This window comes from Rattus rattus, chromosome 6, assembly GCF_011064425.1.
Source record: "Rattus rattus isolate New Zealand chromosome 6, Rrattus_CSIRO_v1, whole genome shotgun sequence".
In the NCBI taxonomy this organism is placed as follows: domain Eukaryota; kingdom Metazoa; phylum Chordata; class Mammalia; order Rodentia; family Muridae; genus Rattus; species Rattus rattus.
Genome location: NC_046159.1, coordinates 94,445,673 through 94,472,132, shown reverse-complemented (window position 1 = coordinate 94,472,132; position 26,460 = coordinate 94,445,673). Strand labels below are relative to the sequence as shown.

Sequence of the window (26,460 nt, the reverse complement as noted above, 5' to 3'; positions counted from 1 at the left end):
CATACAAAGAACCAAAACCTGATAGATGAAAAGTTTTTGGATCTGTACCTTAAGCATTTCCATTATAAAAAGATTGCAAACATTAATATAATGATAAAATAAGCAATTCATTGTGACACTAACTTTTCAACTTTATTTTAAATTATGGTTCCTAAATGCTTTAACCTCTTTTACAGCTTACCACTCACCAGAAGTAGTGGGAAAGAAAGGATACAGGAGGAGGGAGGGGAAGTGGACCTGTTTAGGAAGGTTCTTTGGAGAAACTCACATCTGTGTTGTGTGGAAATCAGCAGTTCAGTTCACAGGTCAGCAGCGGCAACTCGTACACTCACAAACAATTCATGTACACCAACAGTCAAGTTCAGTCGAGTAAGGATAGCAATCGTGAATCAGCAGTGGTGACACAAAGACAGACAGGTCTGAGCCTTGGCCTCAGTCAGCAGGAGGGTCCAGGAGGAACACCAGAAGTTCTCAGACTTTGCATATCTTAGGGAATTGAAGATAGGCAAAGAGACCAACAAGCATTGCACGGCTAGCTCTATAAGCCAGCTCACCCCCTAATGCTGTCCATCAAGTCCTATTGATACCTTCCAAACATCACATGTCCTCCACAGGTCTTGCCTCAGCATGTATCTTGTCTCAGCACATGCATCTGTCTGACATCACACTACCAATCAGCCCAACTCCCCAGAAGCAGCAAGAAACTGCAGCACACCAAAGAATCATTCATCACATGATCCTTCACGTATTTCTTTTAGCAGAACATCCTTTCACCTGTGTGTGCTTCATCTAAACATTCATTCACATGCTGGCCTCAGCAAAGCACCGTGCAACTGACTTCCAAAGAACATCTTTTTTCCTTGGATATTTTTTATTTAATTACATTTCAAATGTTATCCTCTTTCTTGGGTTCCTATCCATAAACCCTTTTCCTATTTCCCAAGCCCCTACTTTTATGAGGGTGTTCTCCGACCCATCCACCCATTCCTTCCCACCTCCCCACCCTGATATTTCCCTACACTGGGTGGTCCAGCCTTGACAGGACCAAGGGATTCTCTTCCCATTGGTACCCAACAAGGTCATCCTATGCTACATATGCAGCTGGAGCCATGGGTCTGTCCATGTGTGCCCTTCAGATGGTGGTTTAGTCTCTGGTTTGTTGGTATTGCTTTTCTTATGGGGTTACAAACCCCTTCGGTTCCTTCAATCTTTTCTATAACTCGTTCAATGGAGACCCTATTCTCAGTTCAGTGGTTGGCTACTAGAGCCTGCCTCTGTATTTGTCATGCTCCAGCAGAGGCTCTCAGGAGACAGATATATCAGGCTCCTGTCAGCATGTACCTCTTGGCATTCCCAATGGTGACTGAGTTTGATGGTTGTACGTATATGGGCTGGATCCCCAGGTGGGGTACTTTCTGAATGACCATTTCTTCAGTCTCTGATTCAAATTTTGTCTCCATATCCCTTCCTATGAATATTTTTGTTCCCCCTACTAAGAAGGACTGAAGCATCAACACTTTGGTCATCATTATTCTTGAGCTTCATATTGTCTGTGTATTGTATGTTGGGTAATCCGACCTAATATCCACTTATCAGTGAGTGCATACCATGTGTGGTTTTTGGGATTGGATTACCTCACTCAGAATGATATTTTCTAGTTCCATACATTTGCCTATGCATTTCATGAAATCATTATTTTTAATAGCTTAATAGTACTCCATTGTGTAAATATACCACATTTTCTATATTTATTCCTCTGTTGAGGGACATCTGGGTTCTTTCCAGCTTCTGGCTATTATAAATAAGGCTGCTATGAACATAGTAAAGCATGTGTCCTTGTTATATGTTGCAGCAACTTCTGGGTATATACCCAGAAATGGTATAACTTGGTCGTCAGGTAGTGCATTGCCCAATTTTCTGAGGAACCTCCAGAATGATTTCTAGAGTGGCTCTACCAGCTTGCTCTACCACCAACAGTGGAGGAGTGTTCTTCTTTCTCCACATCCTCACCAGTATCTGTTGTCACCTGAGTTTTTTATCTTAGCTATTCTGTGAGATAGAATCCCAAGGTTGTCCTCCCCCCCCCCCGGAGGTAGGGACCCAACCCAGGGCCTTGTGGTCCTAGGCAAGCGCACTACCACTGAGCTAAATCCCCAACCCCCCAAGGTTGTTTTGATTTGCATTTCCCTGGTGAATAAGGATGTTGAACATTTCTTTAGGTACTTCTCAGCCATCTGATATTCCTCAGCTGAGAATTCTTTGTTTAGCTCTGTACCCCATTTTTAATAGGGTTATTTGGCTCTCTGGAGTCTAACTTCTTGAGTTCTTTGTATATATTGGATATTAACCTTCTATCGGATGTAAGATTGGTAAAGATCTTTTCCCAATCTGTTGGTTGCTGTTTTATCCTAATGACAGTGTCCTTTGCCTTACAGAAGCTTTGCAGTTTTATGAGGTCCCATTTGTTGATTCTTGATCTTAGAGCATAAGTCACTGGTGTTCTATTCAATTTTCCCCAGTGCTCATGTGTTTGAGGCTCTTCCTTGCTTTTTCTTCTAATTGAGTGTATCTGGTTTTCTGTGTAGTTCTGTGATCCACTTGGACTTGAGTATTGTACAGGGTGTTAAGAATGGATCAATTTGCATTCTTCTACATGCTGGCCTCGAGTTGAACCACTATCATTTGTTGAAACTGCTATATTTTATTCCACTAGATGGCTTTATCTTCTTTGTCAAAGATCAAGCGACCATAGTTGTTTGAATTCATTTCTGGGTTTTCAATTTTATTTTATTGATCTACCTGCTTGTCTCTGCACCAATACCATGCAGTTTTCATAAGGATTGTATGCCATACAGCTTGAGGTCAGGGATGATGATTTCTCCAGAAGTTCTTTTATTGTTGTGGATGGTTTTAGCTATCCTGGGTATTTTGTTTTTCCAAATGAATTTGCAATTTTCTTAGGTTAGGGAAGTTTTCTTCTACAATTTTGTTGAAGATATTTAGTGGCCCTTTAAGTTTGAAATCTTTGCTCTCTTCTATACCTGTTATCCAGATTTCCTGGATGTTTTGCATTAGGAGGTTTTGTGTTTTACCTTATCTTTGAAGGTTGTGCTAATGTTTTCTATGGTATCTTCTGCCCCTGAGATTCTCTCTTCTTTCTCTTGTATTCTGTTGGTAATGTATGTGTCTGTGGCTCCTGAACTCTTTCTTAGGTTTTCTATCTTCAGAGTTGTCTCTTTTTGTGATTTTTTTAATTGTTTCTATTTCCATTTTTAGATCCTGAACAGTTTTGTTTAATTCCTTCACCTGTTTGGTTATGTTTTCCTGTAATTCTTTAAAGGAATTTTTGTGTTTCCTCTTTAAGGGCTTCTACTTGTTTATCTATATTCTCCTACATTTCTTTAAGGAAGTTATTTACATCCTTCCTAAAGTTCTCTAACATCCTCATGAGTTCTGATTTTAAATCCAAATCTTGCTTTTAAAGTGTGTTGGGGTATCCAGGGCTTGCTGTGGTAGGGGAACTGGGTTCTACTGATGCCAAATGGCCTTGGTTTCTGTTGCTTAGGTTCTTACACTTGCCTCTTGCCATCTGCTTATCTTGATGTTAGCTGATATTCCTGTCTCTGACAGTGGCTTGACTCTCCTGTAAGTCTGTGTGTCAGCACTCCTGGAGACCAGCTCTCTCCCAGCGGCATCTGTGCTCTCAGGATTGTCCGCACTTCTGAGAATCCAACTCTCTATCCAGGGGAATCTGGGTACAGAGACCTGTGTCCCAGGGTTGCTCAAGATGCAGATAGAAACCAGAAGGATTCTGTCCCAGACTGCTCTGTGGTTCCTGTGTCCAGAGGGCTCCAGGCAGATTCCTCCTGATCCAGGAATATGAGCAGAAGTAGTGGTCTCATCTGTGCTCTAAGGATTGTCTGCAATTCTGAGAATCGAGCTCTCTATCCTCGAGATCAGGGTACAGAGAGCAGTGTTCCAAGGTCAGCTCTGAGCACAGGTCAAAAGAGCTCTTAAGTTTCCACTTCAATTCATACTAAACCTAAAAGAGACAACAAAGTGATTTCTTTCAATTCCATCATCAGAATTTACTGATAAAAATTACTTTCAAGGAAATTACCTTCTAACTTCTGACTCCCGTTAAAGCTTAAATTTCTAACCCTTTTAGCCAAATTTAAATACAAAGAAATGTCCGAACCTAAAAATAGACATGCAATCAGATGGATCACCATGATACTGATATAAAAAAAATAAACAAGATAATAGTAACCCAACTAATAAGTATAAGAAAATCATCTTTCAGAATAATTAGTCTCAAAACAGACTAATCTGTATTGAGAATGCAGGGTATGTGGAGTATTCATCTGCTGATCGAATAACAGGAAAAGGTCTATAAGAAGGACTGGAATTGGACTTCCAAGAGCTAAAATCAACCACTAGTTTTAGAAAGAAAATTCTCATTTAAAATCCATGAGAATTGAATACAGATTAAGGTGGAATAAATTCAATCTGAAACAGGTTCTCAAATGACACAAATATTTTGTATTAGTCTCTATTTCTAAAATAGCTCGAAATTTATAAAAAAAAAAAAAAAATTAGGAAAAGCTCAAAGATCCCCAGAATAACAAGCCCACATGTGGGTTCTCCAGTTGTCTAATAATGTCATTTATAACAAAGGACCAAGCCAAAAGCACCTTATTCTCCCCATCCTTCTACTTTTCTGGTCCTTGGAAAGCAAAGCTAGATCCTCGATTGCTTGTCAGAGTTCATCATCCTTGAGTATCTCAAGTTATCCTCTGTAGGTAGACCTTGTTTTCTTTGGTCTGACATTACAAAGGAAGGCAAATATATTTTTGCAGAAACACTGAAGTCTGTGTTTATTTTCCTATTTTGCATACTGTCAGGTAACCCATAGTGTCCATTGGTCCTAGCAGTACAGTAATGTGTTTGATAGTTTGGTGACAAAGTAATATTACAGGTTTCTCACCTGTAAACTGATGAACCTTGCTTTTTCAATGACACCTTTTAAAAGCCAGCATCTCTATGTAGCTCTGGCTGACTTAGAACTTGCAAAGTTGGCCAGACTGGCCTTGAAAAGATACATGTGTCTGTCTCCAGAGTGATGGCACTGAGACTAAAGGTGTACAGCAATGTGCTCAGCTTCAGTGGCTGCTCTAAAGAGACCTTGGTGTCTATGGTCCCCAATCCAGCTTTTATTGCAGCCTCTACTGACATCTACTGCCTAACTCATTACTATGAGGATTGTCAAAGGATGGCTTTCAAACTCTAATATCCCTCTTATATTGTGAGTTACAGGAGACTATAAAGAGAGGCTTCTCTGGTCTTTTCCACATTGATTTATTCACTTTATGCAGTCATTTATGCATAGATTTGGATTTTACTTAATATTCCTATCATTTTTATTGATTAATAAAATATAAAATTTTATTCTCAAATTGTGAAATGGGGCAGCAGTAAGTGCTTCATGTCATTCTGAAACAACTCTGCCATTCTTTCTTCAATTCTACCATGTCAGTAGTTGTTAATACAACATACAATATTCTACACTCATTATACGTTTGTCCTGTACAAGTTTCATCAGCTATCATTTCTCTATGGGATCCTAGTCTTGATGAAACACATCTGGCATGTAGGAGCATCCACTCTTTTTCAGACTGTTCCCCCGAGATGATAGGAACCAACTATGTTTTGACCAAATCCCAATTCTATCTAAATTGACTTGTATATCTAGCTACATGTAAAGAAGACCACAAATTCATACTCTCGGATTAAATTCCTGCCCAAGCCCACAGCATTCATTCAGTGTTTCTCATGTTCCGGATTTATAGCTCTGTCTGTATTATTGAGACCTGGCTCATCCTATTCTCCATGTATTAACATATTGGCACAACTAACCTATACCACACCCACTGTTCCAACCACACCAGGTAGTGTCTTCCTTGCTCCTTTAAACTCTATATTACTTGTAAACAGCCCCTCAATTCCATCCTGGGGCTTGTGGCCTGCTGCTGCTGAATACATTTTTGACTGCTTTATTCTGAAAGCTTGAATAGGCAGTGATTGGTAAACACTTGATTCATTTTTCCAGGCTTTCATTGGAAACGCTCCTTTGTAGTGCTCTCCCAGCCTCTCTCTAAGCTCCCTAACATCCTTTAACTTTAAAACATATAATAGAAAAGCAATGTTCTTCAGCCATTTAAATTCCAAGCCCTAATGCCTACTATCATTTTTTCCTTATTCTGTTCAATCAGATTAACAGTATAACTTGCAACTGTTTAGATTGGCATTGTAATGTCAGAACAAATGTCAGCATGTTTTTCACTTATGTATTTCTGAATTAAATTTTCAAAGCCTTGAGAATACACCGAATGACTTTGTCAGTGGGAAGAATAAATTGAACGGACTTCAATTCAGTTAAGGTGTTATCTCCTAATCATAGAGCAGAAGTCTGAACCTATAAGTAAAGTACCAACCAGTTATAGCATAGGCACAAGAATGACAGGGTAGGGGTGCTTTCCCAGGTGAGCTCAAGACTGACAATGTTCCAGATCCATGTGGCCAATATTACACATCGTTAGCTTGTAGAACTCAAGAATGTTTTCATCCAGTTCTATAATCATAACCCATATGTAAATATTCTTCAGTGTTCTATTGTTCTAACTCAGGTTGGAGCTGGTTCAGAGTGGGAGGAGAGTATCCTAGGGGCAGTCACAGTAATATAAGATGATAATTGAGAGCCTTCTTGATGATGGAATTAAGATTTTATCCTTCCTTCCATGATTATTCATTTTCTTACATGCATAAAGTCCACCTCTGTTCTGAAAACCACCCCCAAAGTTGTGTTTCATTAGATTATCTGTGTGTAAGCTTCCAAGCTTTGCTTAAGTCAAGCCAGACCAAAATTACTGGTCTGTATTGTCTTAGACGTTGGGCACTTGTTGGTAATTCCAAGACCTACTGATTTTCCAAAACTCTTTGTTCTTCATTTGTTTGTTCTGCCACTCTGAGTTATTTCCTTCTTTTCTTTTTCTCTTCTTCTTAAGAGGTAGTCCATGTTTTCAGTTTCTTTTCTCCCCTACCCCACCCCATAGAGTACGGTCTTAAAGGTTTTTTTTGTTTGTTTGTTTTGTTTTGCATGTGTTTTTTTTGTTTGTTCATTTTTTTTGCATTTATGCTCTCTGGCTATTTTAGTACATAGTGGTCAAAGCTGGTGGCATTACTGTTATTGCCAATGTCCTTAAAAACAAAATCAATGGGGATCTCTGATAATGTGTTTCTCCTTTGTCCGATGAAGAAGAATAGCATTTCACCATATGTTGGAGGTGAAGGTAAGGTGAAGAAGATAAGGAGTTCAAGGTCATGTTTTTAAAATACAAAGAGTTCCACCAAGATGCCTTAGTGGATAAATGAGTCTACTGTTATGCTTGACAATCTGAGCTTGGTCCCCAGGACCCATAAAGTAGAAGGAAAGAACTGACTTCACAAATAGTCCTTGGGCCTCAATATACAAAACATGATGTGGTTACACACACACACACACACACACACACACACACACACACACACACACACACTGAAAATATAATATTTAAAAAGCAATGACACAGATAAATACTAAATGCTTCAAAATTGTCATTTACTAGAAAGTCCATCTTTAACCTCATAGAGATAAGCAGCCCCGAGCTTCTATCCTACTGAGCGAAATACATCTAAGATCATTAGAAATGCTCTTGTTTGGGGTCTGGAAGTACATAGCGTAGCTTCTGAGTGGGTCTTTTCTCTCATGGATTGTTTCCTAGAGCATTACCTCACATCTGTCTGAGGCCGTGGCAAAGATTTCACCATCATATTTCCTTGTCTTCACTAGATGACATTTCCTGGTATGTGATCATTGTTTTGGAAGCAATTTCTTCATTCTTGCATTGCTCACTGTCAGAGTAAAGTGGAATTAAGACAAATTTTGCTGTGAGATGCATCAAGCCATGGCTTCCTTACAGCTGAGAGTTGGCTTTAGATTGTGTTAGTCAGTATTCACCACTAGGATAAGGTTCCTAAACTGAGCAACTTGAAGGGAAAAAAAGCCATATTTCACTCATTGTTTCACAAGCTTCTGTCCATGGTGGCCTGGCAGACCATTTAGAATTCTGCTAAGGCCAGCTTGCCTTCCTCTTCCATCTGGTCCCCTCCCCAGTCTGTGAGAGGGTACTATACACACTCAGGTTGGGTCTTCCTCTCTCTGAAAAAGTCCTCCCAGACACAGCAATGCGCTGCTCACACTAATCAATTTTACAGAAAGATTGAATTGGGTTAGCAGTTAACACTTTTGGTACTATGCTGGGATACCCTTGACTAGCTTATTAAGTATATCTTTTCATTTTTGTGTTGCCATAGACACTGTGTTGGATAATCTTGTGTCAACTTGATACAAGCTAAACTCTGAATGAAAGGAAACTCAATCAAGAAAATACTTCCATTAGATAGGGCTTGTAGGCAAGCCTGGAGAGCATTTTCTTAATCAGTGATTGATGACAGAGGGCCAAGCCCATCATGGCTGGTACCATCCCTGAGTTTGCAGTGTTAGACTGTCCTACCTGAAGATCCAGCCCATATACATACAGCCACCAAACCCAGAAAATATTGCTGATGCCAAGAAGTGCATGCTGAGAGGAGCCTGATATAGCTGTCTCCTGAGAGGCTCTGCCAGAACATCACAAATACAAAGGCGAATGCTAGCAGCAAACCATTGAACTGAGAATGGGGTCCCCATTGGAGGACTTAGAGAAAGGACTGAAGGAACTGAAGGGGTTTGCAACTCCATAAGAACAACAATACCAACCAACCAGAGGTCCAGGGACTAAACCACCATCCAAAGAGTACACTTGGACAATCCCATGGCTCCATGCATATGTAGCAGAGGATGGTCTTGTTAATACCAATGAGAGGAGAAACCCTTGGTCCTGCCAAGGTTGGACTCTCTAGTGTAGGGAAATGTCAGGGCTGGGAGGTTGGAAGAGGTGGGTGAGTGGGAAGACACTCATAGAAGAAGGGAGAGGGAATGGAATAGAGGAGTTATGGACTGGAAACCAGGAACGGGGATAACATTTGAAATGTGAATTTAGAAAAATCCAATAAAAATAACAAACTTAAAAAGAAAAAGGAAAAGAAAGCAGAGTGAGAAAGCCATGTGGAGCAAGCCAGTAAGCAGCACTCCTCTATGGGTTTTGCATCAGCTCCTGTTTTAATTTCCTGCCCTGTTTGAACTCCTGCCCTGGCTTCATTGATGATGGACAATAATTTGGTACTGTAAGCCAAATAAGCTCTTTCCTTTCCAATGATTGACAATAATTTGTAATGTAAGCCAAATAAACTCTTCCCTCTTCAAGTTACTTTGATCATCCTGTTTGATCTGGTAGCCTTAACTATGACAGATAGCAATTCTGATAAACTTTGCCATACAGCATAATAAGGATCCCATGATCTTTCATTTCCAGGGCCATTTCTTTTATGTTGTTACCAACTGCCTCCCCAAGACACATCAGGCTTCTGGGCAGCAATTCTTTGAATGTTTGTTATGCTAACTTACACTTCCCTTTGGGGGTTTTATTGTAATTTGTTTCCAGCAAGAGGCTATTTACCCATCCTATTGTTAGGTACCAACAACCGAGTCTTCACCCCACCCCTGTCCATGCCACACAACATATTTTCAGTCATGGAAATTTTACTATCGCTCATAGGCCTCTCCATAACACTGCATTTTCACATACCAGATGAGAAATGGTGTAACAAACTTACACCACTTGAGTTTTGTTGTCTAGAGAAACTATCATCCAAACTCAGAGTCCAAAAATGCTACAAAAGCTTGTGAATGCTTATACACAAGGGCCAATGGGATCTTTCTTAAAAGCATTAAGTATAATGATAGAAAAAAGGACTGTTTCAATGATTACGTAGTGACTATTCCTATAATTATCTTCCCCTAGAATATATCTCATTCAGGAGCATGAAAAGAGTTGAGAATTTCAGACTCCAAATGTATCAAGACCAAACAGAACAATGTTGTGAGTGGATTCTGAAGTCTTGTTTGGGAACTTAATCACACCCAATTGGAAGTGATGAGCTTTTATGCAGCTGTTCTGCCTCACAAGAGTTCTCTCATGGAGACAACTACTCATTTCAAAATCCATCCAAGTTAATGTGAATGTTTAGACTCCTAAGTAGTCACAAAAGCTGAACCCAATGATAGCCTTGCTAAAAGCAGTCACAAAAGTTACAGCTGGTTGTTTTCTGTCTCCTAAGTTTAGCCGTTAAAATCCACTCACTTTTATCATGATTAAACACATTGAAATCACATTGTATATATACAACTATTTTTAGTAGACAACTTATTGAAAAGTCAGCATTTTTGTAAAAGGACCAAGTGAATGACAAGAAAATTATGTAGTTTAGAAATACATGCACTCATACATACACAGGCATACTCATGTACTCACAAATGCAGGCACAAACACACATACATACAGACACACAAACACATACATGCAAACATACAACAATATTAATACAGAACATGTCATTTTAAGCCAAGAACTAAATATAATCCTTTGTGTGTGTGTGTGCGCGCGAGCGCGGGTGTGTGCTGTATTAGTGGAAATTAATGTATACCTCTGAAATAAAATATTATAGAAAATTTAAATGATGGTTTTCATAGTTTACATATTAATACTTGTTAAGGAAGTGAAAGAAGGGCTTTTTATTGAAGTGAACTATTATAATCAATCAAAGTATGACATTTTAAAGAATTACTTAATAACCGACTTCTGCTTTTTCAATATTCACTTTTGTTCATTTAATCACATTTTTATGTATTGGTCATCTTTGCCAATCATATAGTATTGGAAAGAATAAATTAGTAAATAATTTAAGACTAATGAGTACAGTTTAAATTTGCCAGTAGACAGGTTTGGATGGAGGAACATTCAGGGCCATACCTACTTCAACAAGGCCACACTTCCCAACCCTTCCCAAATAGTTACACCAACTTCAAAAATAAGCATTCACATACATGAGCCTATTGGGACAGTGTCATTTAACTCCTTCTCCCAAACCTAACTCTTGCCTAAAGTAATCTCACATTTTCAAGCACTCCTGTACTACATCAGCAAAAATTAAAGGTATGCCATTATTATTCAGATGGCTGTGTCCAGTCAAATGCCTGGGAGACCTTTAATAAAGCATGTTGGATGTCCATTATGACCTTCTCGTTCCTTCTGTTTTGTAGGATTTCTGAACCACATGAACAATGCCAGTCACTCTGCCCTTCAGCCATCATTCCAAGGATGCATGCAGCTCATTCAGGTAGATGACCAGCTTGTAAATTTATATGAAGTGGCACAGAGGAAGCCAGGAAGCTTTGCAAATGTCACCATTGACATGTGTGCCATCATAGACAGGTAAGTCATATGTTCATCCTACATTAAGTGCTCCAGACTTCACACGTTCATGTTTCTGTTGTTTGATAAGGAAAAACATAAAAGAAAAAGATAAATATGAATGCAAAAAAATGGGCTTATGAAAGGTTGCTCTTTGGGATGCTGATGTTATATATTGTATTTGTGATATCAGCAAAGACAACATTTGCATATGTATACATGTGTGTGTAGTATGTTTGTGTGTATAGAGTGTGTTTGGTACATGCATCTCTGTGTATGTACATATATATGTATATATACATATATGTATATATGTGTATTATGCAGTATATGTGTATATATGTCTCTGTGTTTTATATATAGCATGGGATTGTGAAGACAGTACTGTGGGCAGCAACTTGACAGTGCTAGGAACCCTCAGCGGTCAGTGTTTCCATTTCTTCCATGCTTCCGAGCAGAGGATTTCCTTCTTTTCTCAGACTCAGTATTTTGTTCCTTCTGAAAGCCATTTTGTGCCAGATATAGTCACAAGAGACTCATAACAATTGAGGGTTGATTGTCACAGGGTACTTAGAAAAATTCTGCCTATAAAATATATATATAGAAATATTATAAATTATTTTATTGGGCTTTGCAAATATAGGAAGAAACTATTTCTTTTCATGTTCACAGCTTCTAATATTGATATAATTTTAGTTGTTTTCTCCCCTACTCCCTTTCTCTTCCCACTTCTTGTCCCACTAATACTCTTCTTCCCTGCAAGTCTCCCTCCTATTCTCATGCCTTCTTTTGTATGTGAATTCACACAGACTAAAAAGGCAAAATGCTTCTATGAAATAGGATAATATCACATACAATTTCCTAACTCTTAAATACTCTACTTCTTAAGTTTGCTTTTCATTAGAGCTCAAGACATTTCCCTTTGAGATACTTTGTCTTGGAAACTACATGTAACTACAAGTTGATGCTAAATTAGTGAATTAACTCGGCTTTCTCAGCCAGTTTCAGATCTTTTGAGAATGGGGTATCTTATTCTGAACTCTAACTTTATTAATTTCATATTTTGTAAGAGGAAAGTTCATGAAAAACCACGTTTAATTTTTTTTGAACTAAGAGAGACTGAGAGAACCAGCTCAGCAGTTAGGAGTTCCTGCTGTTGCAGAGGACGTGAGCTCAGTTTCCAGTACATATTTCAGTTAACTCACAATGTCTGTAGCTTCAGCTCCAGGGAATCTGATGTCTTCTTGTGACATATATGTGTATGCACACAGTCACAAACACATGCAGATAAATAAACTTATGCCTCAGTTTGACTTCCCTTCATGCGGAGTTCAAAGTTTCTAGGTGTTTAATGGAACTCTTCAGGCAGCCGCTCAAGACAGCTAGTGTATTCCACAAATACCGCTAATGTTCGAATATGAAGCAAGTTCAATTTTCTAGCATCTTAAGTTGGGAGCCAAGCAAATGGGACCTTACAGTTCATAGTAGCTTGGTTTATGTTGGCTTATACCTTTTTAAAGTCTGAATATGTTTACAACAAAAGAAAGAGGAACACCCTGTTCATTTATGTTACATCTCTGAGAGTGCTGTTACTACAGTAAGAGTAGCAATAACTCCCTCATTTGCAAGACGGTCATAATATATTAGTCATTATTTCTGCTTGAGGTACGTGGTACTGGTAACCAGAGAAACTAAAAGATGAGTAACTCAGAGACCCCTTTTTCCTGACATTAAATGGCTTGACATCTGCATGCTTTCTACCAGATCACATTGCATTTCTTTTAGTTCTACAGATATTGAAAGCCTTAGTACCTGGTTCTCTTTCTATGTCAGTGGCTTTACTGAGACAGTAACTTTGGTGGAACTATCCCTGCTCAGTTTTGTGCACGAGAAGTATTGCTCTTTTATTATATTTTAATATGCCATTCGAAGCTGTCCTATTTAAAGTATTCCTTGCATAGGAAACACAGATGATGTTGGAATTTTTATGCAATGTTTGTAATGCAGATGGAAGGTCATTGTTGTCCCACAAAGTGTGAATAAGATCTGAGTAAATAAATAAAGAGTATCCATGTTTGATGATGGTGAGGAAGAGTGTGGGGAAGATTACTTGAGCTTACATTTCCACATTTGGTAGCTTTCTGCTAGACTGAGCCAGTCTATCTATCCGTATTCTTTGTTCTCTGCAATAGTCAAAATGATCACTTGAATGACAACTATATTAGTTAGTTGACTTGTTGCTATAATAAAAATACCTGTTGCTATAATAAAATGTAAGAATGGAAATATTTGTTTCAACTCATAATTCATGAGATACATCCCACTCTAAAGGTGAGATCTGGCAGCAGGAGGTATGGGTCATGTGTCAAGAAGCACAGAAGAGAATGCTGGTACCCAATGTTCTTTCTTTGCTGAATTTAGTCTTAGAGACCAGGTCATAGAATGGCATTGCCCACATGTGGGTCTGTCACCACAGTTAACTTGATCCACTTCACATCATGAAAACTGTTTTCTATCCCCTATCATTTTAAAGGCAAAAAAAGTCTGCATATCTAATGTCAGTTGGTTAGATCAACTCCTTTATTGATGTAAAATATTTCCAGTTAAAAATCCTAAGCTATAGAGTCCCATATATATCTCATGTGTTATATAGGTCATGTTCATTTCATTCAAATTCACTGAAGAGCTGCTAACAACATGACCCTAGAGCTGTGCCTCTCCAGATGAGGGAATGGAGAGTCTTAGCCTCTACTCCTGCAGCTGCAATGCAAAAATGCATCTCTAACATCTGCTGGCTAGCGGAAGCTCTGCAGCTTCCCCATATACACCAATTTATCTTCCATTTGCCCAAATTCCCCCTAAGGAAGTAAATCCTCATGCTTCTCCTTTCAAATTCCAGACAGACTTATTAGAGCTATTTTTAAAGGGGGTGAGTGTAAAAACGAGAGCACAGAGTAAGGAAATAGAAGAGCCGCCATAGTAGCCCTGCTGGATTTATAAACTCTCTGAGTGTGTTAGCAGCTGCTGCAGTGATGTGATGCGAACACAGGGAAGTGGATGGGGAGGATGATTGAGTTCTCCAGAAAAGCTTGCTGTATTTTCTTTCTTTGTGGGTACATTTGCGTGTTTCTTGGTCTATGTTTTCGGAACAGAGTACTGAATCGTAGAGATATTCATTTGGTCAGACTGTAGGCCCATACACTTAATGCATGGTTTCTGACCATATGGAATGCCCACTCCTGTTTTCTGCACTGAAATCAGTCAATGAACAAAATGGAAGTCCATAGATATGTGGAACTCATATTCTAGTGGAAGAGAACAAAGGTAGGAGGTAAGCTACGGGTTAAAATTATATAATACCATAAGTTACAAGATTCTCTGTTAAGCAAAAAGAAGAAAACAAGGCAAAGAGCAGGTTTATTAGATTCAGGTTTCCAGTATAGTTACAACAAGGCTGCTCAGAGTGATCCACACTAAAAACAAAGTACTGAGAGCTCACCAACTGCTTATTCAATGCCAAATGGTCAGCCCTGAGATTATATGAGACAAGAAACATTACACAGAGGGAAAACACACACACACACACACACACACACACACACACACACACACACACACACACACACACACAAGCATGCACACACCTTAAGGGGGTTTGCCCATGGAAGGTAAAGAAAGCAAACAGAACAGTACACGGGAAGGCTTAGAATACGGGAAAGGAGGAGGAAATGATGTAATTTTATTATAATTTCAAAAATTAAGATTATTTTAAAGAAACAGCAATTTGTTTAAGACCTAAAAACTTAATATTTTACTGATTTAAGGAAAGAGCATTCCGTGCACAAATGAGAGCTCGGTCAAAGAAGATACCTGTACGATAACGGTTATCAAGTAAGCCATGGCAAAAAGGTTGGAAGGGTGAGAAAGGCAGCAAGAAAGGAAACTAGTGTGCTTCTAGAAACCAGTCCTTTCTAGCATGGGACTGCTTGGCTATAAGCCCAGAACTCAGAAAATAAGACAGGGGAGGTCTGAACACCAGGATAGCTTTGGCTATAAAGCAAGACCCAGTTTAAACAAGTAAATATTTAAAAATACTGGAAGCTAATGATTCCTTATAAAATTTATTTTTTATTCTGAAAGAGTTAAGAAACCCTTGCAGGGTCCTGAATAGGACAATGAGTCACACTAATTCATACTATAAGATGATGGATTAGGCAGTGGAAGGAGAACGTGTCCGGGGGTAGAAGTCTGATTGGAAGACCATTTTCATAATATAACAAATGATGTCTGCTGAACGGGAAAGCAAGGCATTCTCATTTCTGAATATATTTAGCAGATAGAGTCAGGAAGTTTTCTGATGTAGTATATGAAGAATATGAGAAAATAAAGAACACATCTAAGTCTTTTGTAAGCAAAAGAATTCTGCTTTCCAACAGTGGAGAAGGTTCAATGGGAGTGAAGTGAAAAGTCATAAATCCAGAATTGCCTCACAGGGGACACATCTTCTAGATGTCTAGGTAGAAATGTAAAAAATACAGTTGTGTATATGTATGTAACAGATATGTATCCTCATATCACACAGCAAGGCTTGGTGCCTGATATTACCACATTAACTGCCTCGGGTTTGTGATGTCTTTGTTTTTCATTGTAACCATCATTCCAAGAGTGAAGGTATTCTCAAGAGACACAGGTGCATCTCCTTTTGACTCTCAGATTATAATGAAGTTGAAGTTTCCCTAGGAATATCATGCCAGGCAAAGGACAAGGCTAGGGTCCATATGCCAGCCCAAGAGGGAGCTTTGCGTGCTGGAAAGAGATTCTACACAGTTCTGACAACTTGTCAGAGTTCTTTGCTAGAGAGGCTGTAGCCCTGAGAGTAGGGAATTAATGATATGCAGGACTATTCCTTGGTTAAGACTTCTTACTTATAAATACCTCCTCTCCTCTATTGAAACACAAATCTCATGCTAGGTCCCCAAAAATGGCTTGAGAGAGGCAATCCCTAAGTTTTCTCCTCTTTACTTTGTGTCCATATTGAAAAAATGACCACCTCCCCCTCCCAAACACACACACACCCTGGCAATTCAGTTACTATGTTTCTTTAATTACCCAGTTTAAGGCAGGACATCCCAGTTTGGCTTGTAAGAGCTATGCTGGCCCAAGCTCTGTCCCTAAAACTTCAGAAGGAATTATGGGCACAGGAAAGAAGCAAGGATTTCTCTCTGGACATTTGCCTTTCCATGATATTCTGCTTCCAAGTATAAAGTTCCACGATTCAGCAAAGAATGTTACCCTAGACTCAAATAGTATGTAAATGCAATGAGTGGGGTTTATTTTTTTCAATTTTAAAAAAAGACATTTATTGAAATTCATGAATTCTCTATATTAAAATATATTCATATCAGGGAAGCAATATTCATGGATCAGAAAGTTTATCTTTTATTCCTTTCATGTCTTTTCTTTTGTATATTCAAATGTTATCCCCTTTCCCAGTTCACCCCTCACTTATCAACCATCAGCCATTCCCCTGCTTCCGTGAGGATCCTTCCCCTCCTACCCACCCACTCCCACCTCAATTCCCCTACACTGGGGAAAAGAGTCTTCTCAGTACCAAGGGCTTCTCCTCTTATGGATGCCAAGTAATACCATCCTCTACTACATATGCTGCTGGAGCCATGGTTCTCCCCCGTGTGTACTCTTTGATTGGTGGCGTAGTTCCTGGGAGCTCTAGAGAGTCTGGTTGTTTGATATTGTTGTTCTTCCTAAGGAGTTGCAAACCTTTTCAGCTCCTTCAGTCCTTTCTCTAACTTGCACTGAGGTCACCATGCTCAGTCTGATGGTTAGTTGCAAGCGTCTTAATTTTTATCAGTATGGATCCAACAGAGCCTCTCAAGAGACATCCATATCAAGTTCCTGTCACCAAGCACTTCTGGCACCTGCAATAGTGACTGGGTTTTGTGGCTGCATATGGGATGGATACCCAGGTGGGACAGTCTCTGGGTGGCCTTTCCTTCAGTCTCTGCTCAGCACTTTGTCTCCATATTTCCTCCTATGAGTATTTAGTTCCTCCTTCTAAGAAGGACTGATGCATCCACATTTTGGCCTTCCTTCTTTTTGACCTTCATATGGTCTGTGAATTGTATCTTGGGCATTCCAACATTTTGGCTAATATCCACTTATCATTGAGTGTGTTTTTTGTTTTGTTTTGTTTTGGATTTTGTGATTGAGTTACCTCACTCAGGATGATATTTTCTAGTTTCATCCATTTGCTTATGATTTTCATAAAGTCATCATTTTAATAGCTGAGTAGTACTCTACTGTGTAAATGTACCATATTTTCTGTATCCATTCCTCTGTTGAAGGACATCTGGGTTCTTTCCAGCTTCTGTCCATTGATCTACCTGCCTGTCTCTGTACTAATACCATACAGTTTTTTATCATGATTGCTAAAGTGCAAAGAGTGTTTCATTCTGCAGAAGGCCAGCATGATAGGGTCTCCCAGCACCAAAATAGAGAGGCAATCAAGTGATCTCACAGGCTCAATTTAAAGTACACTGGAGTTCTGGGGTAGATGAGCTTTATCTTACTCTATCTCTCTAGAACCACTATTGGGGGATGAAGGATGGAGCCTTTATTTCTATTAGTAATTGACTTGCTTGGGCTTGCCTAGACTTACCCAGTTCTTAGGCACAGTCTCCTTAACTGTCAATTCGAAGTCTGTCACGGAATCAGACTAGCCTTTTCACAAGGAACAAGACTTTGCTCACACCTTTGGTTACTAAATTTCTCTCTGATGATGTAAACTGTACAACAGATAGCCATTGTTCTTTGTTGCATCATTAACACTTTTATCCACCCTAGTGCCTTTGTACTGCTGACTTCTGATAGTAAACGTCTTTAGTTGACTGACTAGCTCTGATTCACGAACGTTTTCTTTCCAAAACCTTATAATAACCTAAAAGCAAGCACATCCAGAAATAGTCAATGTCAGTTGACTCATTCTGTCTGTCCAGGGAGAGAAGCACTAAGGGCCCATGAAACATTTCAAACTGGGAAAGCTGAGGTTTAGGCATCAGAGAATTGTTCAAGCATGGGTAGGAACTAGAGTAAGCCCTAAAATGTCCTGGGTGATATTGGCCAGCTCTGACAACTGGGAAAGTTGCCGCTACAGTATATAGTTCTCCTCAGATTTTTGAATCCATGTAGAGTTACTGTTTTCTGTGGACACAGTGATAGGAAGAATCGGATGTTAAAATAATTGATTGAAAGTAGTTTGTGAGCATACTGGGCTTAGGAAGATGAATCTACTCTCCATATGCAATAGTAAGGTACAGTTTGCAGGCCATGGTTTGTATCCTGAGTGTCCAGCCTATCTTCAGTTCAGCTTCCAGGGGAAGTGTGTCACTTTACTATGAGCAGGAACAGGGAAGTGACACAGCAGTTAGCAGTGGTACCATTTGTTTTCCTAATGCAGATGTGGTCTCCTCCCCTTTGCCACTCTGCCAACCTTGTTTAAAACTTCCTTTGCTTTAAGCTGAATGGCAAGAAAGTCTCAGGTCAATGGGCCTCCTTCATGTTTCTGTGTAAGCAAGTAAGCAAGCAAACAAACAAATAAAAACACCTCAGTCCATGTTTACTTATAGCAGTATGAATCAAGTTTTTATTTTTTTCTAGGTGTTCAAAAGTTCTGTGTTGTTCATTGCTTTTCTGTTACTATGATAGAATACCCTGATTTAAAAACAAAATAAAACCAAAGCCAAAAAGAAGAAAACCAAAGCAAGACAACAAACAATAAACAAACAAACAAAACAGTTTTGATGAGAAAGGTTGCTCATGTTCTTGCTCTGGCTCTTGCTCTTGCTCTGGCTCTGGCTCTGGCTCTGGCTCATGCTCATGCTCTTACTCTTGCTCTTGCTCTGGCTCATGCTCTTGCTCTTGCTCTTGCCCTTGCTCTTGCTCATGCTGTTGCTCTTGCTCTTGCTCTTGCTCATGCTCTTGCTCTTGTTCATGCTCTTGCTCATGCTCTGGCTCATGCTCTGGCTCTGGCTCTTGCTCATGCTCTTGCTCATGCTCATGCTCTTGCTCTGGCTCTTGCTCTGGCTCTGGCTCATGCTCATGCTCATGCTCATGCTCATGCTCATGCTCATGCTCATGCTCATGCTCTGGCTCTGGCTCTGGCTCTGGCTCTGGCTCTTGCTCTGGCTCTGGCTCTGGCTCTGGCTCATGCTCATGCTCTTGCTCTTGCTCTTGCTCTTGCTCTTGCTCTTGCTCTTGCTCTTGCTCTTGCTCTTGCTCTTGCTCTTGCTCTTGCTCATGCTCTTGCTCATGCTCTGGCTCATGCTCTGGCTCTGGCTCTTGCTCTTGCTCTTGCTCATGCTCTTGCTCATGCTCTGGCTCTGGCTCTGGCTCTGGCTCTGGCTCTGCTCATGCTCATGCTCTTGCTCATGCTCATGCTCTGGCTCATGCTCTGGCTCTGGCTCTTGCTCTGGCTCTGGCTCTGGCTCTAGCTCTGGCTCTGGCTCTCACTCTCGCTCTCACTGTTGCTCTGGCCAGCAATTCCAGAGGGAAGCCAGTGTGCCATGCCAAGGGCTGAAGTAGTAACAAGAGCATAGGTGCCAGATGATTGCATTTCACCTGCACATCGAAAATCAAGAGGAAAACAGGAATTAGAGACTCTCTATAGAACCTCAAGTGTCACCCTAGTGACAAACTTCCTTCAACAATGCCCCATAACTTTACTAAAGGTTCTACAGCTTTGGCAAACAGTGCCACAGCTGGGGACCAAGTATTCAAGTACATGAGATGATGTGGGGGACATTCCTCTCAAAAACATCTGTCTTTTTTCCATTCTGTGCTAATAAAATCAACCCTGAACTATTCTTTTCTGAGAGTATGGGGAAACAAACCCCACATCTGGAAATGGCAAAAGGAAACAGGAAGCTTGCATTTGAGGTTCAGTTAAGTGGCTTTCCATTGATGTCTCCCAGAAGCTGGAACCTGCGGACTAAAAAGTCATTCACAGGATAAAGCAACCTTATTTTATTTCAACCAATAGCTGTCTTTTAGCAGGACTATATAACGTACTAAAAGTAATACAGCAGTAGAATGATGTTTGTTCTTTTTCAGTTCACTTCCCTCCCATAAATAAGAAAACAAAACCAATAAATAGTCTGGACGGAGTAGAGAGTGGAAGGAGAAAAATGAATGCCCCAACTTAACCAATGCTTGGAAAATTAGCTTCCTGAGAAATTGCAAAATAGACTGGATCCTATTCCTGAGTTAGCAATTAAGTCTTCATTATATTTTTGGATAGAAGTATATAATCATGTAGCCAGCATTTATTTTCTTTTTCGGTTTGGTGCTTTCTTTTCAAGAATGTCTCCGCAATTAGATTTTTTGCCTTGAAATATAAGAATAAGCATTTGAGCTTAAAAATTATTTATGTCTGTGTAAGCATATGCAAACATATGAGCCAAAAGTCATATGTAAAATCCAGAAGAAGGTCTCAGGCATCCTCCTCTATCTCCATCTATTCCTTTGGAACAGAATCTTCCTCTGAACCTGGGGCTTAGAATTTCTTCGTTGGAAGGCAGCAAGCCTTAGCAATCCACCTGTTTCTGCTCCCCTCCAGTTGTGCACACAGTGACAGTTGGAGTAATTGGGTGCTGGGATCTAAACTCTGATTCTCATGTTTATATACCAGGAACAGTAGACTACTAACACATCTCTCCAGCTCAATCTATAAAATTCTATATGAGAATTTAGATAAGGGTTAGATACATATAATCAGAAATCTCAAAAGTCAGTTGGCTTTCCTGGAAAGTTAATGAACTCGGTCTAGAAGAGATGTGTGCTTCTTCAAAAGCGTATGTGTCGTCTATGGCTCAGTTGGTGTGGCTCAGTGATAGAGTGCTTCCCTGAGACAGGCGCTTTGATTCCTCAACAAAGTAATTTTAATGCACTATCTTAACTTAGATAAAGACAACATAAAACATTCTGTATCAGAAGTAAATCCACCACATTAACCCTTGAACAGATACTTTTCATAATTACTTTCTTTGCAAACTATATATCCAGTCAATGTGATATTCATGCTAGGTCAAATGAAACACCCATTTCAGGCTACTGTCCTGCCTTAGTCCTCCCAATCCCCCAATATGGCTCATGGGTCAAGATTAGCTTGGGGAAAGCTTCCTCCTAGGAATAATAATATTACTAGAGATGAGACAGAGACATTGCCTCCATAGTGCCACCCTCAACAACCTATAGACTTGCCTTGGACCTTTATGAATTTCAACTAAAATCAAACTTAATTAATGCCTTTGATGGAGAAAAGAATTTCAGGACTAGTATTTTATGATGACACATGCACACACAAACACAAAATTAACATACATATATACATATATGTATAAATGTATATGTAATACTTTAATATAGGTCTATGCACACAGCTTGAGAAACAGAGAGGTTCTCATAATGATAATAAGACACCCAACCCCTACACACACACACACACACACACACACACACACACACACACACACACATTCAGTATAGGCATTGGTTCCTCAGGTTACCTTGCAATTGTCTAAGCATTAACCACATATACTACTTTGGTGACTGTCAAAATACATTTTAAAAAATTAACAAGAAAGTTTTCCTCTTATCTATTTTGAAAAGGAAGATATGGAAAGATCAGGAATTCAAGGCTGGTTCAATTGGAGGTCAGCATGTAGAATGCAAATTGATCCATTCTTCTCTCCTTGTACAAAGGTCAAGTCCAAGTAGATCAGAGACCTCCATATAAAACCAGATAAACTGAAACTAATAGAAGAGAAAGTGGCATCACCTGGGCACAGGAAAATTTTTCCTGAACAGAACACCAATGACTTATGCTCTCTGAGATCAAGAATCAAAAAAATGGGACCTCAGAAGGCTGCAAATCTTCTGTAAGGCAAAGGACATTGTCAATAGGACAAAATGGCAACCAACAAACTGGGGAAAAATATTTACCAATCCTAGATCTGATAGAGGACTAATATCGTATATATACAAAGAACTCAAGAAGTTAGAATCCAGAGAACCAAATAATCCTATTAAAAAAAATGGGGTAGAATCTAAACAAAGAATTCTCAACTAAGGAATACCAAATAATCAAGAAGCACCTAGTGAAATGTTTAACATCCTTAGTCATCAGGGAAATGCAAATCAAAACAACCCTGACATTCTACCTCACACAAGTCAGAATAACTAAGATCAAAAATTCAGGTGACAGCAGATGTGGAGAAAGAAGAACACTTCTCCATTGTTGGTGGGATTGCAAACTGGTACGAACACTCTGGAAATCGGTCTGGAGGTTCCTCAGAAAATTGGACATAGTTCTACTTGAGGACCCAGCTATACCACTCCTGGGCATATACCCAAAAGATGTCCCTACATATAACAAGGCATATGCTCCACTATGTTCATAGCAGCCTTATTTATAATATCCAAAAGTTGGAAAGAACCCAGATGTCCTTCAAAAGAGGAAAGGATACAGAAAATGTGGTACATCTACACAATGGAGCTATCAAAACAATGACTTCATGAAATCCATAGGCAAATGGTTGGAACTGGAAAATATCATCCTGAGTGAGGTAACCGAATCACAAAAAAAACACACATGGTAGGCACTCACTGATAAGTAGACATTAGCCCAAAAGCTTGTATTTCCCAAGACACAGACTACATGAAGCTCAAGAAGAAGATGACCAAAGTGCAGATGCTTCAATCCTTAAAGGTGGGAACTAAAATATTCATAGGAGGAGGTATGAAGACAAAATTGGAGCAGAGATGAAGGAATTGCCATTCAGATCCTGCTCCCCACCCCAGCCTATATAGCCACCAAACTAGACAATATTGAAGAAGCCAAGAAATGCATGCTGACTGAAGCCTGATATAGCCATCTCCTGAGAGGATCAGCCAGAGAGTGACAAATACAGAGGCAAATGCTAGCAGCAAACCATTGAACTGAGAATGGGGTCCCCATTGGAGGAGTTAGAGAAAGGATTGAAGGAGCTGAAGGGGCTTGCAATCCTATAAGAACAGCAATACCAACCAACCAGAACTCCCAGGGACTAAACCGCTACCCAAAGAGTACAGGACAGATCCATGGCTCCAGGTGCATATGTAGCAGAGGTTGGCCTTGTTGGACACCAATGGGAGGAGAAACCCTTGGTCCTGCCAATACTGCCCCACCCCCAGTGTTGGGGCATGTCAGGGCAGGGAGGCAGAAAGGGGGGTTGGTTGGGGAAGGGGAACTCCCTTATAGAAGGGGGAGAGGTATGGGATAGGGGGTTTATATACAGGAAACCAGGAAAAGGGATAACATTTGAAATGTAAATAAAAATATTCAATAAAAGAAAAAAAACAATGACTTTTTGAAATTCTTAGGCACAGAATTAGAAAATATCATCCTGAGTAAGGTAACCTAGTCACAAAAGGACACACATGTATGTACTTACTGATAAGTGGATAATAGCCCAACAGCTCGGAACTACCAAGGTAGAATTTACAGACAACATGAAGCTCAAGAAGAAGGAAAACCAAAGTGTGCATGCTTCATTCCTTCTTAGAAGGGTGAACAAAATACTCAAGGGAGGAAATATGGAGACGAAGTGTTGAGCAGAGACTGAAGGAAAGGCCACCCAGAGACTGCCCCACCTGGGGATCCATCCCATGTACAGACATCAAATCCAGACACTATTTTGGATGCCAAAAGTGCTTGAGGGCAGGAGCATGATATAGCTTTCTCCTGAGAGCCTCTGCCAGAGCCTGACAAATACAGAGGTGGATACTTGCAGCCAACCATTAGACTGAGCACAGGGTCCCCAATGGAGGACTTAGTGAAAGAAGTATAGAAGCTGAAGAGGTTTGTAACCCTATAGGAAGAACAACATTATCAACCAACCAGACCAGCCAGAACTCCCAGGGACTAATCCCCAACAAAAGATTACACATGGAAGTACTCACCTGCTGCATATGTAACAGAGGCTGGTCTTGTTGGACAGCAGTGGGAGGAGAGGCCCTTGGTCATTGGAAGGTTTGAATCCCCAGTGTAGGGAAATGCCAGAATGTGGAGGTGGGATTGGATGGGTGGGTGGGTGGGTGGGGGAGCACCCTCATAGAAGCAGGGGGAGGGAGGATGGGATACAGTGTTTCCAGAGGAAAAACCTGAAAAGGAGAGATAACCTTTGAAATGTAATTAAGTAAAATCTTCAATAAAAATAGAAAGCAAAGATAATTAAACTGGCTCTGGAGATGCCTTTGGTGAAGAAGCAACTCCCATTTTAATGGGAGTTTAGAGTATGGATTTTTCTTGTACATAAAGTTTCTGGTGAGGTTCCTAGAAAACTGATGGGGAAGACGAATGCCCTGAAAAGTTGGATTAGTGCTTCTCTGTCTATAAGAAGCTTCAACTAGATCCCAGAAACAGACTTCTTTTTTCTCAGTACTTGACATTTTCCCTAGACAATATCTAGAATCAGTATCATCTCTTGTGGAATTCTAAACGGCTATTCTTTCCAGAACCCCCGAGTCTCTGCAGCCTTCCTAGTCTACTCTGCTCCTGATGCCCCTGGCTGTGCCAACTGATTCTTCCAGCTTTTGGATTGTGACATGACTACTTTTCCATTTAGTTTCCAGCATCTCTGTTGATCAGTCCTATTTTGCCCAAGACAATCTTGTTTTTAGAACCGAGAGTACAACATCTGCAGAAAGCATTAGTTCTCAATAACCTGGCTAGTTAGTGACTCTACAAGTCATATGCTTGCTTTATTCCAAGTCTGTCATGTGTCTGACTGGTCATTTTAGTACTTCCTTCCTCTCTATAAGTGCATTGGTAACTTCCATGTCCCTTGGGGAAACCATTCAAGCTGAGCTTGGTTATGGATTATACATGGAAATGATGAGATGTTGACTACAGCTGTTTCAGATTCTGCCCTACCTCAGCAACCTCCTTTATCTTCTTGAGCAGCTGCCTCAGGCTGGCCTAAGGTCACAAATCCACAGGCTGAGCTGTATCCTTCTTTCTAAGAAATATGAGTGTCCGCATTTAGGTCAGTGTCCATCTGTGGAAGCACTTCCTTTACAGTGTGAAATATTTCATCCTCCACTGGGTTCTTTCTTCACTACTGGACCAGTGCAACCCTGGGGAATCTATCTCTTACCTTCACTTAGGACTGTTATACAACATGGCTCAGGGAGACAGACAGTCTGTCTGGTAAGTTTTGAACTGTCTGAAACTTTGTACCCCCTTTTATCCTGAGGATAAGAAGACTTTGACCTCATCTAAATCTAAAGTCACCAAATAAGGTTGGCCAGAACGAATTCTGGCTGAATTTAAGGCAACTAGCAATTTCTCAAGTGAAACTCGATTTCATTTGGAAAGAAGACTTCAGAAAATACCAAAAACAAGTCCTCACAGCATCCTAAGACCTCAGCACCAACTTAAAACAAAAATTAGTGGTGAACTCCAGATACTATCCAGCTTTGATTTTTTTCATTCAGAGTACTTAATTTGGGTAAAAGTCCTTAACTTTTATTGGATCTTGCTTTGACTGTCATCCTCCATCCACTGAATGGATTCAGAGAAAACTAAGTAGCACATTTCATACATAAGGTTTGGTGCATAGTATTACACTCATGAGGAAAGAGCAGCGAGTGGCCTGAGAGGCATCAGTTCATACAGAAAACTGTCCTGAAGGCTGGAAACCTAAAACAAGCCCAAGGATGCAGGAAATCTGCTGCGTATGGAATTCCCAGAAAACAACTAACACCCACCACATACCCAGGAGTTCAGTGCTTGCAAAATCAGACAATTTGATTTATTTTATACCCAATAGTTTAAAAAAGTCGTTTATCCAGCAAAGGTTTCTAGGAGTGGGAAACCATGCCCCTCTCCCTTCCTACTTTCAACTATAAAAATGGCTCAGACTCTGCTCCACTCTCTTCTGCACTCTCTCCGACG

The 26,460-nt window shown here is 40.0% G+C and overlaps 1 protein-coding gene across 1 annotated transcript in view; it reads left to right on the top strand.

Moving 5' to 3' along the window:
• Positions 1-26,460, top strand: part of Cntnap2 (contactin associated protein 2) — a 2,154,251-nt gene that overhangs the window by 1,146,632 nt on the left and 981,159 nt on the right. Inside the window, exon 11 of the mRNA XM_032907255.1 lies at positions 11,300-11,471. Within this exon, the coding sequence (XP_032763146.1) occupies positions 11,300-11,471 (172 nt within the window). The remainder of the gene's footprint in view (positions 1-11,299; positions 11,472-26,460) is intronic.